Source organism: Microtus pennsylvanicus, chromosome 1 (assembly GCF_037038515.1).
Source record: "Microtus pennsylvanicus isolate mMicPen1 chromosome 1, mMicPen1.hap1, whole genome shotgun sequence".
Classification (NCBI taxonomy): domain Eukaryota; kingdom Metazoa; phylum Chordata; class Mammalia; order Rodentia; family Cricetidae; genus Microtus; species Microtus pennsylvanicus.
The window spans coordinates 97081732-97097674 of record NC_134579.1 but is presented as its reverse complement, the minus strand read 5'-3'; the positions used below and the strand labels follow the sequence as shown (position 1 = coordinate 97097674).

The following is a 15943-nucleotide window of genomic DNA, read 5'->3' as shown; positions in this document are numbered from 1 at the left end:
AGTCAGCACAGTGCCGGGTGGTGATGGCGCACGCCTTTAATCCCAGCACTTGGGAGGTAGAGGCAGGCGGATCTCTGAATTCTAGGCCAGTCAGGGCTATACAGAGAAACCTTATCTCAAAAAACAAACACCACAAAATTCCAAACCAAACAAACATCAACAACAACAACAAAAAATTACTGAGAACATGGCTCATCTGGTAGAGGGCCTGACTAGCATGCACAAAGCCAGCAGTTTCAACCCCAGCATAGCATGAACCAGGTGTGGTGGTGCACACCTGTAACCTCAGAACTTGGGAGCAGAGGCAGGGAGATCAGGAACTGAAGGTTACAGAGCCGGATGCCAGACTCAAATCTGTCTCTAAATTCCTAGAAAGGGCCTGCAGCTGCCACTAGAGTCAGCCACAGATGATCAGTTGGCAGTGCATTGGGGACACACCACGATGAGGCCCACGACAGACCCCCAGGTTCAGTCTGTAGACTCACTAACTGCACCAGGTGAGGACGCGCTCCAGGTAGACAAGACACAGAATAACTGGTGTTCAGTAAGTGTGGGCGCTTGGGCCAAAGAGCCTGCTAAGCAGTGTGTCCATGTCACTACAAGTGAGGAAAGCTGTCAGGCAGAGAGCTGAGACACCAGAGATAGCTGGGGAGGAGGTGGGAAGCAGAGGTCAGGAGGAGCCAAGCACAGCACAGCAAGGACTCCTAGTCCGCAACAAAGAGGCACCGGATACAGAGCCTCCGCCACCCAGCATGAGCTGAGTGAGGCTGAACCCACACTGGCTTTTAATCCTTGGTCCCAGTTCCAGACCTCGTGTCCCCCTCCTGCTTTTCTGTAGTCAGGTCACTCTGTGAACCTGTTCCTCCTGACCCCTGGGCTGCATCGGAAGACCAAAGTCACAGGAGTCACTGGCCCTCACCTTAGCCAGCATGGCACAGTATGACAAGATGAGCCTCCACCCCGCCCAGCCTCTGGGCTGCATCCTGAGTTCCTCCCATAGCCCCCAGATACCAAACCCTGGTAACCATCAACTTTCCAAACTGCAGGGTCACAAAGGAAGGCACCGGAGGAGGGTGAAACGGGGTGTTTGCTGTGGTCGCTCTGCAGACTTTCAGGGAGAAGGGTTGGCAGCACATCCTGGAGGAGATGCCACACAGCAGCTCAGATGCAGGGTATTCCTGCCCCTCCCTGTACAGGACCAGCACTGCAGCAGCCTTGGGGCTCAGAGGGGTTGGGTTGAGCTACCAACTAGCTTCAAGATTTGACAACATTCCTACCTGAGCCTGGGGATGGTGCCTGGTCTTGTACATGTGCCCCAAATAACCAAACTACATGTTTAAAACTGCAGAGTTATAACACAAACCTTAAAAGAAGTGGTGCTTAAAATGTAAAGATGTGGCAAAGTGGAGAGGACCAGAAAAGTCATCACTGTTGGCACAGCACGAAATGATAGCAGGGGCCAGACGGTGGTGGTGCACGCCATTAATCCCGGCACTCGGGGAGGCAGAGGCAGAGGCAGGTGGATCTCTGGTCTACAGAGCTAGTTCCAGGACTGCTGGAGCTGTTACATAAAGAAACCTTGTCTTGCCAGGCGGTGGTGGCGCACGCCTTTAATCCCAGCACTTCGGAGGCAGAGGCAGACAGATGGATCTCTGTGAGTTCGAGACCAGCCTGGTCTACAGGAGCTAGTTCCAGGACAGGCTCCAAAACCACAGAGAAACCCTGTCTCGAAAAACCAAAAAAAAAAAAAAAAAACAAAAACAAAAACAAACAAACAAAAAAAAAAACCCCAACCAACCAACAAACAAAAGAAGAAATGACACTGCATAGCCCTGTCTGTCTTCTGTCCCCAGGCTTGTCTCTTCTGAAGTGGATACACAAGGCATGTGGCATTTTGCACCCTGCTTCTCCTACTAAGTGTGATGTCTCAAGGGCCTCCCACTGCTGTGTGTCAGGACTTCATTCCTCTTCCTGCTCAGTGTCTGGCTATGCAAAGATATGTATGCTGCTCAGGTTGTCCCCACCACCTGGCTGTGTGAACGGTGGGCTATTAGGTCTCTATGAGGAGGGCCATCCTGTGAGCTGTCGCCCTCCCCCCTCCGGCTCCCAGTGCAGTACAGAGGACCTGCAGCTGTGCAGACAGAGAGGACCGGGGACACCTTGCTGCCTAGACTATTTGTGGCCTTTGGCCAGGTAATCACTGCACAAGTGACCTCAATGTGTAGGTCTGGCATGGCGGCGCAAACCTTTCAGAAGGCAGAGACAGGTAGATCTGTGAGTCTGAGGTCATCCTGGTCTACATGATGAGTTCCAGGCCAGTCAGGGCTACATTAGTGAGACCCTATCTCAGAAACAAGATCAACCAAACATTCAAAAAGCAAGCTGTATCCTCATAGAGGGGACAGGGAGGGAGGAAGCCACCATGCTCATCACCAGCTCTTTTGGGGAAATGAACACTTGATGGGAGGGGAAGGCCGGGGTGGAGGCAGCCAAAGCCTCCACATCTACCCTCTGCCCCTTCCTTCCCTAGGCAAACCTTCAGTGTCCTTCCCTTTCTTCCCACCCAGCTCAGATGCTGCCCTTGGTGCTGGGCGCTCCTGGTGGGGCAGGGCTGTGGGCTGCGCAGGTCCTGAACAAAACAGCAGCATCTGGGGCCACTTCTTCCTGAATCCTAAATTCTCACGGTGCACGAGCTTACAATCTGGGGCCACGTCTTCCTGAATGCTTACGGCAGCATGAACATGTTACTGGGGCCACGTCTCCCTGAATTCAATTGCCAGGTCAGAGCAGAAAGTTCAGACCGGCACTTCAGTGGCTGACAGCCCACATCTAGACAGTCACAGCTTAGGGAGGGGTCACCAGCTGAAGAAGTCCTTGTGACACCAAGGAAGCAGTCACTGAGCTGGGATGGGAGTCTGACTGGGAGGTGGCTCACAGTTGGGGGCCTGTCACACCCATGGGAACCACAGTTTACCCAGCACCATTCAGGGGAGCCACAACCACTGACTTTCCTGTCACATTTCTGGGGATGTCAGCTCACCCAAAAGCCAACCTGAGCATGGGTTACCTCACAGAAGGAAACTGAGGCCTAGGGATGGGGCATCTGCCTCTAAAGCTCACACACCAGAGAGAGCAGCCACCGCAGTTCTGTTGTACCATGCCTGTGCGGTCAGCCTAAGGGCCAGCATGGGGCAGCAGGCAGAAGCCTCAGGAGGGCATGCAGGGCCTTCCCAAGGTGGAGAGGCGGCTGTGCCCAGCAGCCTGCTCTGCGGTCCCCATGAGGTTCCAGTGGCTGAGCACTGACACCAGGCAGGCTGGTCAGCACCTGACTGTGGCTCAACTCAAGCTGCAGGGCCTCTAGTCCCACTGCCTGCCCCCAGGGCTCCTCCCATTGGGCCGAGAGGTATTGCACTTCTCAGGCAGAGGAAACTGCAGCAGGCCTCAGAGCACAAGTCTGTACTTCCCTTACCAGCGGGTAAACAGAATTTGGGAAGGAGGGGATTATCAGCCCAGAGGCCCCACCCTGCCTCTACACCCTGTCCAGTTCCCGGGGGAGGAGCCAGGCACTAACACTTTGGGATAAGGCCCAAGCGATGCAAAGGAGACTGGAGAGGGGAAGCCTGATGTGCAAGGGGCACCGGAAAGGGAAAGGGGCAGAGGTCACTCAGGGACCATTCTCAGTAGGGATACAATAGTGTTTTACAGAACTGTCAAAGGCCATTAGGAAGGACACAACCAGTGGTCGCACAGAGAATGGGGTCAAATACGGAAGTACCAGAGGTGACCCCAAGACAAAGCAGTGGAGAGTTGCCCTTGGTAGTCCCACCAGTCTGAGTCCATGAGCTGAATCTACCACACTGAACTCAGGGCCAGGAAGGGGAACACAGGCGGCTGATACAGCGGATGTGGGTTGAGAGCTGCCTTCACACATCAGGCAGGAAGGGGGCAAGGGAGGGTGCAGGGACTGTCCCGGAGGAGGGAGGCCACAGGGATGAGGCCTCTTCAGCCATTAGCCTCCCCAGACTTCTCTCCCACCAGCCAGCTTCTTCCTTCCTGGGGCAGCATCCTGGCAGCACCCAGAGCTGAAAATGTACTCAAGAAGGACCCAGGTCCCTAGTTAATGACTTCTAATCCCCTTCAAATCAGAGAGCAGTGTGCCCCACAGGAACTACCCAGAGGCCCACCACAGCGCTGGGATGGCTCTTCACAGTACTCAGGACACTGAAGGAACTGCTTGAGACCAGTAAAAGGCGGCTTGGGGCTGATGCCACACAAACAGCCTACAACATGAGGTAAGCTGCAAAAGTGTGCATACACGGGGGAGGGGTAAAGACCACTGCATTTTAAGATTTGAAAGCGTTCCCAAGACTGTTTACCTCCACTTGGTCAAGGCTCTCCCTTCAGAACTTGGTGCCTCCGCTCAGGACTCCTCCCAGCCAGCATCATGGCATCCTGGGCAAGGCCTGGTGGAGAGGATGCTGGACACCAGCAAGCTGACGCGCCTCCTGGCGTCATGTCCAGGCAGAGCCCCCACTCCATGCAACCTCAAGATGCAGCTCTGGCCATTGGTGTGTGGGTACTAAGGGGTGTCCAGTGTCACCTGCCATCCAGGCTGGAGTGTCTACTGCCCTGAGTCACTCTGTGTCAGGGACAGAGGGGCCAGCCCCTCATCCATGTGGCAAGGTACCAGGCGCTGGATTGTTCTGGTTGGGAGAACTTTTTCTGACTGGGTGGGGCTTCAGCTCCTATTTTAGGTTGCAAATGTCTTTGCCTTCTGGGAGGGACCTTCTGCGAGTGGCCCGCACACTTCTGAAGAGAGCCCTGGAAACCCTCAGACTCACACACGTCACTCGTCCACCTCAGACATAGGTCCATTTGGATTCTTCTAGGTCACGTGGTCCAACCATAGCCCACTTAAACACAGTGTGTGGTTTGGATGTCTCCAGGCCGAATCCTGTTTTTCCTCAGGAGCTGTGGGCGTCCGTGCCAGCCTGTCTTTGGCAAGTGTGGAGCAATGGAGGAACGGCTTGATGAACAGGGAGCATGCCCCAGTCCCACAGCAGCCCCCGACTGCTGACGGAGCCCTGTGTGGATCCCTGGCAAAGGTGAGCACTTTCTTACGCCCTGGGGAGGTAGCAGCCCTGCCCACTCAGCTTGTCCTCGTGCCTCGGACTTACCAGTGAACGTGCCCCGGGGAAGTTTGTGAAAACCAATTTCCTTATGGTTCAGGTCAATTCCGTTAAGTAAAAGAAAACTCTAGCCTTTGTTAAGGCGATCCAGCTGCTTCCTGAAGGAAGGGTTCATGGTGGCCCTGGTCAGCTCTCACAGAGAAATGGGGACAGGTCCGAGGATGATGAGAAAGCAGAGCCGATGTCGGCAGGGCTGTCAGGCTAACCACCCCTGGAGGATTTTCATTAAGGGAGTAGGGTAGGATGGGGAGATCCTGGTGTGGCGGAACATAAAGACTGGTCTGTAGTGGGCACATCTGGAATGTGTATTTGCACGGGGCGGGAAACCTGAAAACAGAGAAGTCTTTTGGCTTGACTGCGGCGGGGTGAGGCGGAAGCACAGACAGCAGGAACGCCCGGGCAGGGGCTGGGAGAGAGCCTTTGGAGACTGGGCCATCAGGGCTGACTACCTCTGCACAAGGTGGGCTTTGTGCTCAGACGAGTTAGTGTGATGCCCCTGACACGTGTCCCTGTGAGCCAAGGCGAGGAGAGCCTCGCCAAGCGGGCTCAGCTCACTTCCCAAGACCTCCAGCACGAGTCTCCCAGTGGTGCTCGGCAGTGCCTCCTTGGGGCCAGTTAGTGGGCCCAAGACCACAGCTTGAAGGGGACCCTGACTCATCTCTCCCTGCAGATGCATGGGGACACAGCTGTGGTGCTGATGGCTCACTGGGCCCCCAGAGACAACATGACATGGAGCCTTTGCTCCTGCTAGGGAAGTTGACCCAGTCAAGCGCCCCACTGCCCTCCTATCCCCTCTTCTGGGGTTCACCCGTTTGGCTCTAGCTAGCCAGAGGTTTTCCTCCTGTCCACACCCAGCTCAGGCAGGATGCCATCAAGACCTAGAATAAACAGCAGGCCAAAAGAGCCTGGAAGACCTGTAGCTGGGGGAAGCACCCACAGGGAGGCGCCATGGAGGGCAGGCTGCAGAGAGAACCCATCGCTTTTACTCTCAGAAGCCCATGCCACCGTGGCTCAGACCAGACTCCTTTGCCATCCCCTCTTGTGGTCACTGCTGCCACTGCTGCGTGCCAGATATTGCAGAGTGAGGGCAGGAAACGGTCTGATCATGTGCCCCCCACCTTGGTCTGCCACCGTAGTAGGAAGGCACCCCCCTCGGGGCTGTGTCTATCCTCAGAGAAACAACAGCAAGTGACTCGAGACTGCGAAAAGTCACAAAATAGCAAACACCCCTCCTGGTGACCTCCAAACTACTTACCCCACCCCCACTACCCCAGACAGTTCGACACAGGAAGGTTCGATTTCTTGCTTGGTATTTGGGGCAAATCCTGCTTTTGGGGAAACTGTGGGTCACCCACACTTGCCATAGGCATCATGCGGGTTTCGACCCCAAAGCCCTGAGTATCTGTTTAAGCTACTGGATCTCAGGGCAACAGAGGGTCTCAGGGGGCACGTGGAACCTGGTGACAGGGCTGGTCAGTTCCAGTGTTCAGGGTTGGTACCACCAGTCCTGAACAGGGATTTAAAGGCCAGCTTGCTCATCAGCACTCCCCAAGCTCAGTCTTGTGGGAAAGGTGCCACACACAGCAATGTGTAAGGCAGAAGAGGGGCAGATAACCAGCAAATGCAGAAACTTCCCAGGGTCCCGCCTCACCCTCCACTCTCATCTCTGGTGCTCACGGAGGGGGAAGCTGAGAAAACACAAGCCTCAAATAACCACAAAGAAGGCTCCCATTTAACATGTTGCCATGGAAGGAGTAGGCTATAGTTCCTGGAAAAAAAGACGAGGGGGTGCTAGGAGGCCTACTGCCTCAGTCGGACCGCACAGGAGGGGTCTGCCTTCTTACCCACAGGCCCCTGGAGCTCCCACTCTGCAGGAAGCATGACGCCTGCGTGAGGCCAGGCAGCTCCGCCCAGCTAGGCCACTGGTCACTGGACTGGAGTGCCCATCTGGCATACAGCACATGGGGCCAGGAGCAGTGCTGAAGCTCCCAGAGGCCAGTGTCTGTGTGTACGTGTGCATGTGTATATACAGTACAACGTGTGCTGGTGTGTGTGCAAGTGTATTCATGTGTGTGCCTGTTTGTAAAACTGTGCCTACACAGGCGCACACAGCTACATGTCAGGGTGCATCTGGTGTGTGCATGTTTGTGTTTTGGTGTCTCCAGATGCATATCTACCTATGTGTGTGCACATGGACACTTGTGTGTTGGGGTGTGCCTTGTTTGCATGTCCGTGTGTCTGGTGTATACACACATGCACACACGTCTACACGAGACAAAAGGCACATGTACTTTATCTGCAAGATTCAAGAAAAGCAAACAGGACACTGCTTTTTATCATTATCTTAGTGAAGGTGATTGTCTCGATTCCTAAAAAAATGTATAGAAACAGACAGCCTTGGGACCAACAGGACAATCAAAGACAGGCAGGCCCGCGCTGTCCACTGTGACAGTCAGTGAGTCCAGTGCTGCCTTTCCAGATCCCTGGATTGGGTAGTCCTACACACCACCATGATGTCAGTCCGAGCTCCTCTCCAAGGTTGCACCTCTGTGCAGAGGGCTGGCTAGGGGCTGGAGGGGGACATCAGGCAGTGTGTGTGAAGCAGACACAGTGACTCACCAGCGGGTCCTCCCCAGTCTGCAGGGCAGGAGACTGGGATGGAAACATTTACAGAGCCAAGGCCAGAGGCGCTAGAATGGCTAAGTCCTGCCAGAAGGAGAAGCTGGCTGAGGGGATGGAGGGAGGTGGGGCCCCCAGGGTAGAGCGCAGCGGGTCAGGTACAGGAATCCACCTCCTGGGGCAGCTCTGGCTTTCACGCGCCAGCCACGGACTCAGCTTGACAACCTCTGAAATCTCACACGACGGTTTCGCAGGCCTCCCTTGCCTTTGGCTGGCAGTCTGTGAGGCATTACAGCAAACCTGTGATTCCTCAAAAGACTTGTTCTGAGACTGGTGGAACTGTGGAGGTAGTGGGGAGTCAGCAAGTCCTTATGTGACCTGTGCCACAAAAGTATGCCAAGGCCACTTTACCTGCTGTAGCACACACATACAAGGCCACCCATGCCATCCATGGGTCACCCAACAGAATCTCACACATGCCACATCTGTGCAGAACTTGTGGGTCCTGCTGGAAAGATCTACGGAATAAGTGTGGTTTGGAAGGGTCTGTAGGCGCATCATGCCTGTATGGGAAGGGCTTGCAAAGCGCTCTCATGGCCTTTGGACAATGCCCTGGGCTCTGCTCACCCTCTTTCCTCACCAAAGCAGTGCTGGGTAAGTGAGGGGGTCACACTTACAGGAACCGTTCTGAAGGGCTATTCACAGAGTGGTGGCCAAGAGCCACCGTAGGAACACAGTGTTCTCAGATGCTAGCCTTGGGGAGATCCCAAAGGACACAGGGCTGCTGAAGCCAGCCCTTCTGTAGGGCTCTGGAGATCCCAGGTTCTCAGCCTGATATGCGTCCACGGAGTGTCTGTCCCTCTTCTGTGGAATTCTAGGTTCTCCAGGAAGCTAGGTTAGGCTGTGTCAGGACAATAGGGTGATGCAGCTACCCTGGAAGGCTGGCGGCCTCATCTGACCCTAGAGCTAGCCACGCTGCTCTCAGATACGCACCCAGATGAAAAGAAAGTGCTTGCACTGGAGGCCTGAGAGCAGCTGTGGAAGAGCGGCTAACACTGTTCGGACTTCTTAGTGACAGGAAGAGACTACTGGAGGGCCAGGCAGTGACAACCAGGTCACTCAGTGCAGGGAGGTAGGCACCTCATGTGCACAAGAAAGCAAGACCTGGAGGTTCCACGGAGACCGACCACGTGCTGATGTGGAAATGTCAAAGCTGCAAGAGATAAAGCAGACGAATGGCTGCCGGGGCTGGGCGCCAGGGGCGGTCAGGGAGGGAGCTGTGTCAAGGGCTGTGACCAGTTCCGAGGGGGTGCCTGCCAAGAGGTGTGTCATTTCTACAAAAGCGCTTTTAAAATGATCTCAAGAAGAGGGTCAAGCTCTCAGCCAAACTAGGCCAGGCTGACCCAGGCAAATTAAAGCAGGGCATGGCTGTGCTACCACACATCTGAACTGAGGTTCAAGTGCATTACCAGACACAAGCACTCCAGTGCTGGTGTACAGCATTGCCCAGTGAGAGACCACTAGGGGCCACTCAGGCTGGCTTCCCTGGGCAGCCCCGCTGCCTCTCCTCCTTTTTCCACCCAGCTTTGGGCTGGCTGTGGAGGAAGGGGAGTCGAGGAGCTGTCAAGGCTACAGAGAAGCCCCGGACACAAAGTGCTAGAAGATGGGACAGAGGCAGGGAGGTGAAGAGTAGATTGTGGAAGCTTTGACAATAGATGGTTTCAGTGGCAATGCCAGGTAGACTATGTTGGTAAAGGGGCCAGGTGATCCCGTGGATAGACGAGGTGTTGGTTAGGTCTGGAGTCATGTGGCTCCCAAGAAGGACTAGAGGACTAGACCCCCCTAACCTTAACAAAGACAGGGCTGCAGGCAGCAGCAGGGCAGTAAGGTGTGCCGCGGGGTGTGGCGCACAGGGTAGTCACACTGCATGAAGAAGAATAGAAGGCTCTTGGCTACTCCTTCCCCAGCTGGCCTCTGCAGGACAGGACTGGGGAGCTCTAGAGGACCAGGGAGGGAGACAAGCTCACCTAGTCTGCATGGGTTTCCTCCCACCCTCAAGGGACAAAAGTGCAGGATGGCAGGGTCGGGTACAGGAAGCAGAGCCCCCAGGCGTGGCTGCGCTGCACGAGTAACCACCTCTCAGGAATCCATCCTTTCCTCTCACATTCCCAGCTGGGAAGGAGTACTGGTACCCAGAACATGCTGGTACTCAGTACGTAGTTGGAACACTGAGACCCAAGAACTGAGGTGATGAAGCCCACTCTGCGTGGCTCCAGATGGTGCTAGAGGACATCCTGGCTAGAGCATTCGGGACCTGAGTGTGGCCCCTCCACCCTGGTCCCCCGGCTGAGAACCAGAGGCAGGCCATAGCCAGACAAGAGGCAGAGCTGACTGCTGCCAGCCAGAGAGGCCCTTGGTGGCGAATGGCCGCAGACACAGTACCCAGTAACACACCGCGCACATGGGGCATGGAGTGGCTGCAGAGATACAAAAGATGTCTGCTCAGCAGCTCCGCTTCCTGACCACGGTCAGAGATCACAAGACGACTTCCCATTCCACCTGACAAGACAGACTTCAAATCGCTTCCCCCCGAGCCGGCCATGACTCTTCATTTCCACACCGCTGGCTCCGTAAGCACCAGCAGCTGGAAGTTATCACGGCCACTGCTGTCTTTTCAGACTGAAAGAGACAGATACGACGAGGAGCCCGCAGGCCCATGGGGAGTGGCAAAGGCTGGTCTGCGGCGGCACTGTAAACATCCAAACACACCGCAGACTCATCAAAGTCAAGTCCAATGTGGCATCACAGGGCCAAGGGTCACCTTCCTGCTGCTTGGGACACCAAAGAGAACTGTCCTCCAGGTCTGCAGGGTGATGGGGTGAACAGGACAGCGATGTACAGTGAGTGAGCTGATGACCGGGGCGGGATCCTGTAGCCCAGGACCCAAGAGGTCTACTTGCCCTTCTCCATCCTCCTTTGCACACAGCGCTCTCCCTGGCCACCCCTCTTTCCTGTCTCATCTCTGGTCAGGAACCCGTCTGTAGGTGAAGCAGTATCTCCCACCATGTTTTGTATACACAACCGCTGCTGTAGCCTTTGGGTTTTGTTATTGTAGAGAAACAGAGATTCTTTAAACGACACAGGAGGAGGTATGGCAGCAAGCAGCGGGCATCCTGAACCACAGTCATGAACCAGGGAGGAAGAGCAGGGGAACTGAAAGGGGGGCTAGCCTTCAGACCCTCAAAGTGTGCTCTTGGCGACATTCTTCCCACCAGCAAGGCCAGAACTCTTAAACCTCAAACAGCGTCACCAACCTGAGCCTACGGGCACCATCTCACGGAAACCACCACAGAGATACACAGAACCTCAGTCTGGGTACAGAGCAGGCACAACACCAAGTGCATGGCAAGCTCTGAGGAGTTGTTACTAAGGGGAAAAGCTGGCTGGGTATAGCCATTCTCTACTTCAGAGTCACACACCAGTAAACTGCAGTCACACTGTGTGCAGGAGCCAGACCAGGCCAACACCCACACCCACACCTCCCCAGACATCCGGTCCATCTTCAGAGCAAACAAAAGCTGGCTGTGCAGCTAGGCCAGGCTTCAGGAATCCCATTAAAATTACGGCTCCAGTTTTATCACCCTCAATTTCCTTTGAATAAACGGCAATATTATTTCCTAGCTTCCACTACTATTTAGTTAGATTTTAAAGGGCGGAAGGCGCCATTTGTATGGAAACAAAATTATTTCATTTATCAAGCATGGGCGGGCAGAGCGCTGGGGCTGTCAGTGTCCTTACTTAAAGCCCTGCCTGGGAAATTACAGCTACTAAGTGACTCCTAGCTAACCTGGCCATCTTAGGAAGACCCCACATCATTCCAGCCTCCATAACATGGTACCCCAGTTTCTAGAAAAGGGTCTCTACAAAGGTCAAAACTGGCCAGAATCTTCTAGAATGTCTGAGAGTCTCAAATGCAAAGGTGTACCTGTCCTTAGCAATGGCAGCCAGTGCTAGTGATGCAGTGCTGGGGCCCCTAAAACCCCGTTCCTGGAAAATTGCCAGCTGAACCCTTCCTGGGAGACAGACCACTGTTAAGAGCCATGTTCAAAGGCTACTGTTAGCTGCCAAGCGACAGTGTGCGTGTGTGTGTGTGTGTGTGTGTGTGTGTGTGTGTGTGTGTGTGTGTCAGGGGGGAGGGGGCCCTTGTGGGTTAGCAGTGAGGGTGCCCTGGGTTTCTTGACTCATCCTGCACTTTTTAGCACCAGGCTCACTAGACCTGCGCCCTTGTTCTAGACACCAAGACTGGGCTCTGACATCCTCCCTCCATTCACACAGAGGCTGGCTCTAGGCACCCTCTGGAGACCCGGCCCCTTGTCCCGCACAGGTGTCCTTCCCTGGGCCAGCCACACAGCCATATAGCATGTGCTTCTGTTGCAGGTGTGACCACTGCCCTGAAGATGGACCGTCACAACATGTCCTGGATCCGCTACCCTAGCCACGTGTCCCCAGCTGTGGAGGATGTCATTGCAGCACAGAGCATCATTTCTAGGTGCACGCATGTGTATGTAGCGGTGTGTGTCCCGCTGAGCCTGGTGACAGGGCTCTTCTGTCTAAGCGTGTTCATCCGGGAACGTACTAGGCTGGGGGTGCTGGACAGGCTCCTTGCAGGCCTCACAGTCACTAGCATCTTGGTGACTCTACTGTCCCTCAATGCTGCTGGCCGGCCTGACTACATGGCCACGACAAACCTGGGCTGTGGGACACTCTCATTCTTCTCCAATGTCTGCTACTTTACAGCTCAGTACCTGCAGGGGGCCATGCTTGTCCAGTCTCTTCTGCCGGGATCTTCCGGCCGCCAGCTCTTGGTGAGGCCTGTGGCCAGTCTAGTTGCCATCGGAGGCTGTGCTGTGTGTAGCTCGCTCATCGTGGTGTCCCTACTGGGCACATCTGGGGAGTTGCACGCAACCACTGTGTGCCAGGTGGATCCACTGACGGCATGGCCCGAATATGAGATCGTCAAGTTTAGCCTGGGCTTTGCGCTTGCCATGAGCTTTCAGATGGTTCTCCTTCTCCTGCATGCTACATACCCAGCCTGGCGGGTGGCTCCTGCTCCGAGGGACCCAGCCTCTGGGCACTGGACGGTACTGGCCGTGACTCTCAACATGTTTGCCTGTAGACTCTTCTTCAATGTGGTCCTCCTGCATCGGGCCCAGCTGAAGCTTCGGAAGGATGTGGGCTCCCCCAGGGATGAGTTGCTCATGAACCTCGCAGAGCTGGCCCTCTCTGGAGAGAGTTGCATCAACTTGGTGGTCACCCTCGTCCTCCACACATGGTGCAGGCTCAGGTTGCTGGGCCTCCTTGAGCGCCTGACACAGAGATGCAGGCGGGGACCAGACCACAGCATGCCCTTGGATAGAGTAGGGGGCTAGACAGGGCCTGTCTGCAGGCACAAGCCATACTCCGTCCTGGTGTTCAGGGAAGAGTGCTTTTCCGGGGAGCTTGGGCAGGGTTCATGTGTTCTGGATGGTGCTTAACAAACAGGAGCTTGCTGCGGTCACCTCAACCTATGTAAATAAGACAGCTTCTCTTCCCAGATCAACAGGTGCGCCTTGAGACACACCAGCATGGGTGCAGGGCCCGATTGGAGACCATGGGTCTGCTGGAGGGTGTCCTGACTATAATGGCCACCTTCCTCCATTCCATAGCTCAGTCTGATGACACAGGAAGGGCACCGTAGAGATAAGCACAGTACTCACCTAAGGTTTTTGTTTCTTTCTTTTTCTTTTGGTTTTTCGAGACAGGGTTTCTCTGTAGCTTTGGTGCCTGTCTCGGAACTAGCTCTTGTAGACCAGGCTGGCCTCGAACTCACAGAGATCCGCCTGCCTCTGCCTTCCAAGTGCTGGGATTAAAGGCGTGCGCCACCACTGCCCGGCTTGTTTCTTTCTTTTAAAAAATAATTTACTTTTATGTGCACTGGTATTTTGCTTGCATGCATGTCTGTATGAGGGTGTTGGATCCCCTGGAACCGGACTTACAGACAGTTGTGAGCTACCACATGGGTACTGGGAACTAAACTCAGGACCTCTGGAAGAGCAGTCAGGGCTCTTAACTGAAGAGTCATCTCTCCAACCTCACTTTTTTGTTTCTTGAGACAGGATCTCACTACAGTTGAGGATGACCTTGACTCCCAATCCTCCTGCCTCGGTCTCGTGAATGCTGGGACTACAGGCCTGTCCCCACACCTGGCTACTTCTTCACTCTATAGCTATGTCACATTCTGCTCCTAGACAGTTGCTACCACAGCTTTCAACAGCCAGAGAATTAGGGCAACAGAATTCCCACTCAACACCTCCTTTAGGTTTGCCTTTTAAAACCCTGTCATCACAGGGTTGGGGAGATGGCTCAGCAGTCAGAGTGCACAGCGTTCTTGCACAGAACTCGTGTCAGTTCCCAGGAGCCACATCAGGGGGCTCATAGGCGCCTGTATTCCAACTCTGGGGTTGGGGATCCAATGCTGTCTTTCATGGGCACCCGCACTCATATGCACACACCTACCCCCCCCCCCCACCACACACACAATTTAAAAGAGTACAATCACATTTTTAAAAAATTCTGTCATGGTCAACTGCAGTGTTGAGATTATCACCCAGAAGTGGAAAGGCACTGAAACAGCTGGTTTCCATGGAGGGACAATGGTGTCACACGGGGCTGCACCACTACACTGAGAGCTGGCATGGTAGCTGCTGAGAACTCCAGCATATCCAATGTTGGGAGCTGGGTCACCAGTGTGGTTTCCTTAGGGATCGTCATGAGGGGAGGCCCAGTGGACAACCATCATAGGCCCCTTCCTGGCCTCTTTCTGGCTTCCTGTCTCAACATGTGATCTCCATGTCCAGTGTGCTCTCACCATCAGCTATGTCCAGGGTCCCATCCATTACCCGCAGCGCCAACAACCACAATCTGCTCCCACTAGGACTGCTACAGCCCCCGCCACTCCAGCCACAGTTCCATCTGCCCCTGCTAGGATCCCATCCACTATGATACAAACCAACAAACCAGTAAGGGCTTCACAGGAACTAAACTGACAGGGCTACCTAATCTTGGATTTCTAACCTCTGAAACGGAGCTATGAAAACCACCCTGACTTATGACGTACCCAGCCTCAGAAATGTTGTCACAGCAAAGAATGAACTAAACATCCACACTCTAGACATCTCTGCCCTCTGGCAGCTCTGGGATTCTCTCAGCACACAGCCAGCCATCAGCTGCCCCTGGACCAGCCTTCTATACCCTCACTTCACTTACACTCAATGTAGCCAGAGTTGGGCTGACCTCTCCATGTGGTGCCCTATTCTCCAAGTACCATATCCCAACAATACTGACTCGCCCACCCTTCCAGAAATCCAGTCTCTGTCCCTTCTACTGACCCAGCCTGTCCTGCTCAGCTCAGAACTCCTTGTGTTGTGGGCCAGAGGATGCCTCAGGCAGGAGTGCAGGGCAGTGCCCTGTCAGGAGCAAATTCTGCAAAGCAGGTCTCTCTGGTGTCATGATAGTCAACCCCCAGATGTGGCCGCTTTTAGTGGCTCGTGGTCAGCTCCCTCCTGTTCACACACTCATGGCAGATGTGGAACCCACCAAACTAATTTATAAACACCTGCCGCGATGGAAGCCCATAGCACATGGCTCAGCAAGAAAAGAGGTGGCAAAAAACCTGTGTTCAGGCTACTGGGAGCAGTGGGTCTCAGGACAGGAGCAGTGGGTCTCAGGACAGGAGCAGTGGGTCTCAGGACAGGCTGTGGCTCTCAACTCTGAGCTCCTCAGCATTCCAAGCAGGGAGTATATTTAGAAACCTGACCACAAGGCCTGAGCCTGCATTGTTGGCTCTCAAATAGTAGGATTCTAGCTTTTTCAGCTGTAGTGTGTAGACCAGAAGACAACCTCAGTGTCATTTCTCAGGAAGTAGCCACCATTTTTTGTTTTTTTTAAAGATTTACTTATCTTTATATTCTGCATAGGAGTGTTTTCCCTGTATGCGTGGCTATGCATCACTCGTGTGCAGTACCTGAGGAGGCCAGAAGAGGGTGCTGGGAATTGAACCTGGTTTCCCTGAAAGAGCAACCAGCGCTCTTAATCTC

The 15943-nt window shown here is 54.4% G+C and overlaps 2 protein-coding genes across 3 annotated transcripts in view; one reads left to right on the top strand and one right to left on the bottom strand.

Annotated features, from left to right (window-relative positions):
* Chlsn (cholesin) overlaps positions 1–15943 on the bottom strand; it is a 100927-nt gene that overhangs the window by 44338 nt on the left and 40646 nt on the right. The window lies entirely within an intron of this gene.
* Positions 3894–13831, top strand: LOC142840364 (uncharacterized). 2 transcript variants are annotated; one of them, XM_075956924.1, is made up of 4 exons: positions 3894–4292; positions 4969–5105; positions 5465–5468; positions 12246–13831. In XM_075956924.1, the coding sequence occupies exons 2-4, from the start codon at positions 5031–5033 to the stop codon at positions 13235–13237; spliced, it is 1071 nt and encodes a 356-aa protein (XP_075813039.1). In that variant the 5' UTR covers positions 3894–4292; positions 4969–5030; the 3' UTR covers positions 13238–13831. The 2 variants fall into 2 exon arrangements, with proteins under 2 accessions (XP_075813039.1, XP_075813036.1); XM_075956921.1 differs by lacking the exons at positions 3894–4292; positions 5465–5468 and having other exon boundaries at positions 5025–5105.

What these genes read in the sequence shown, in the direction of transcription:
- LOC142840364 (XM_075956924.1), top strand. Translation starts at nt 5,031, where the DNA reads ATGAACAGGGAGCATGCCCCAGTCCCACAGCAGCCCCCGACTGCTGAC.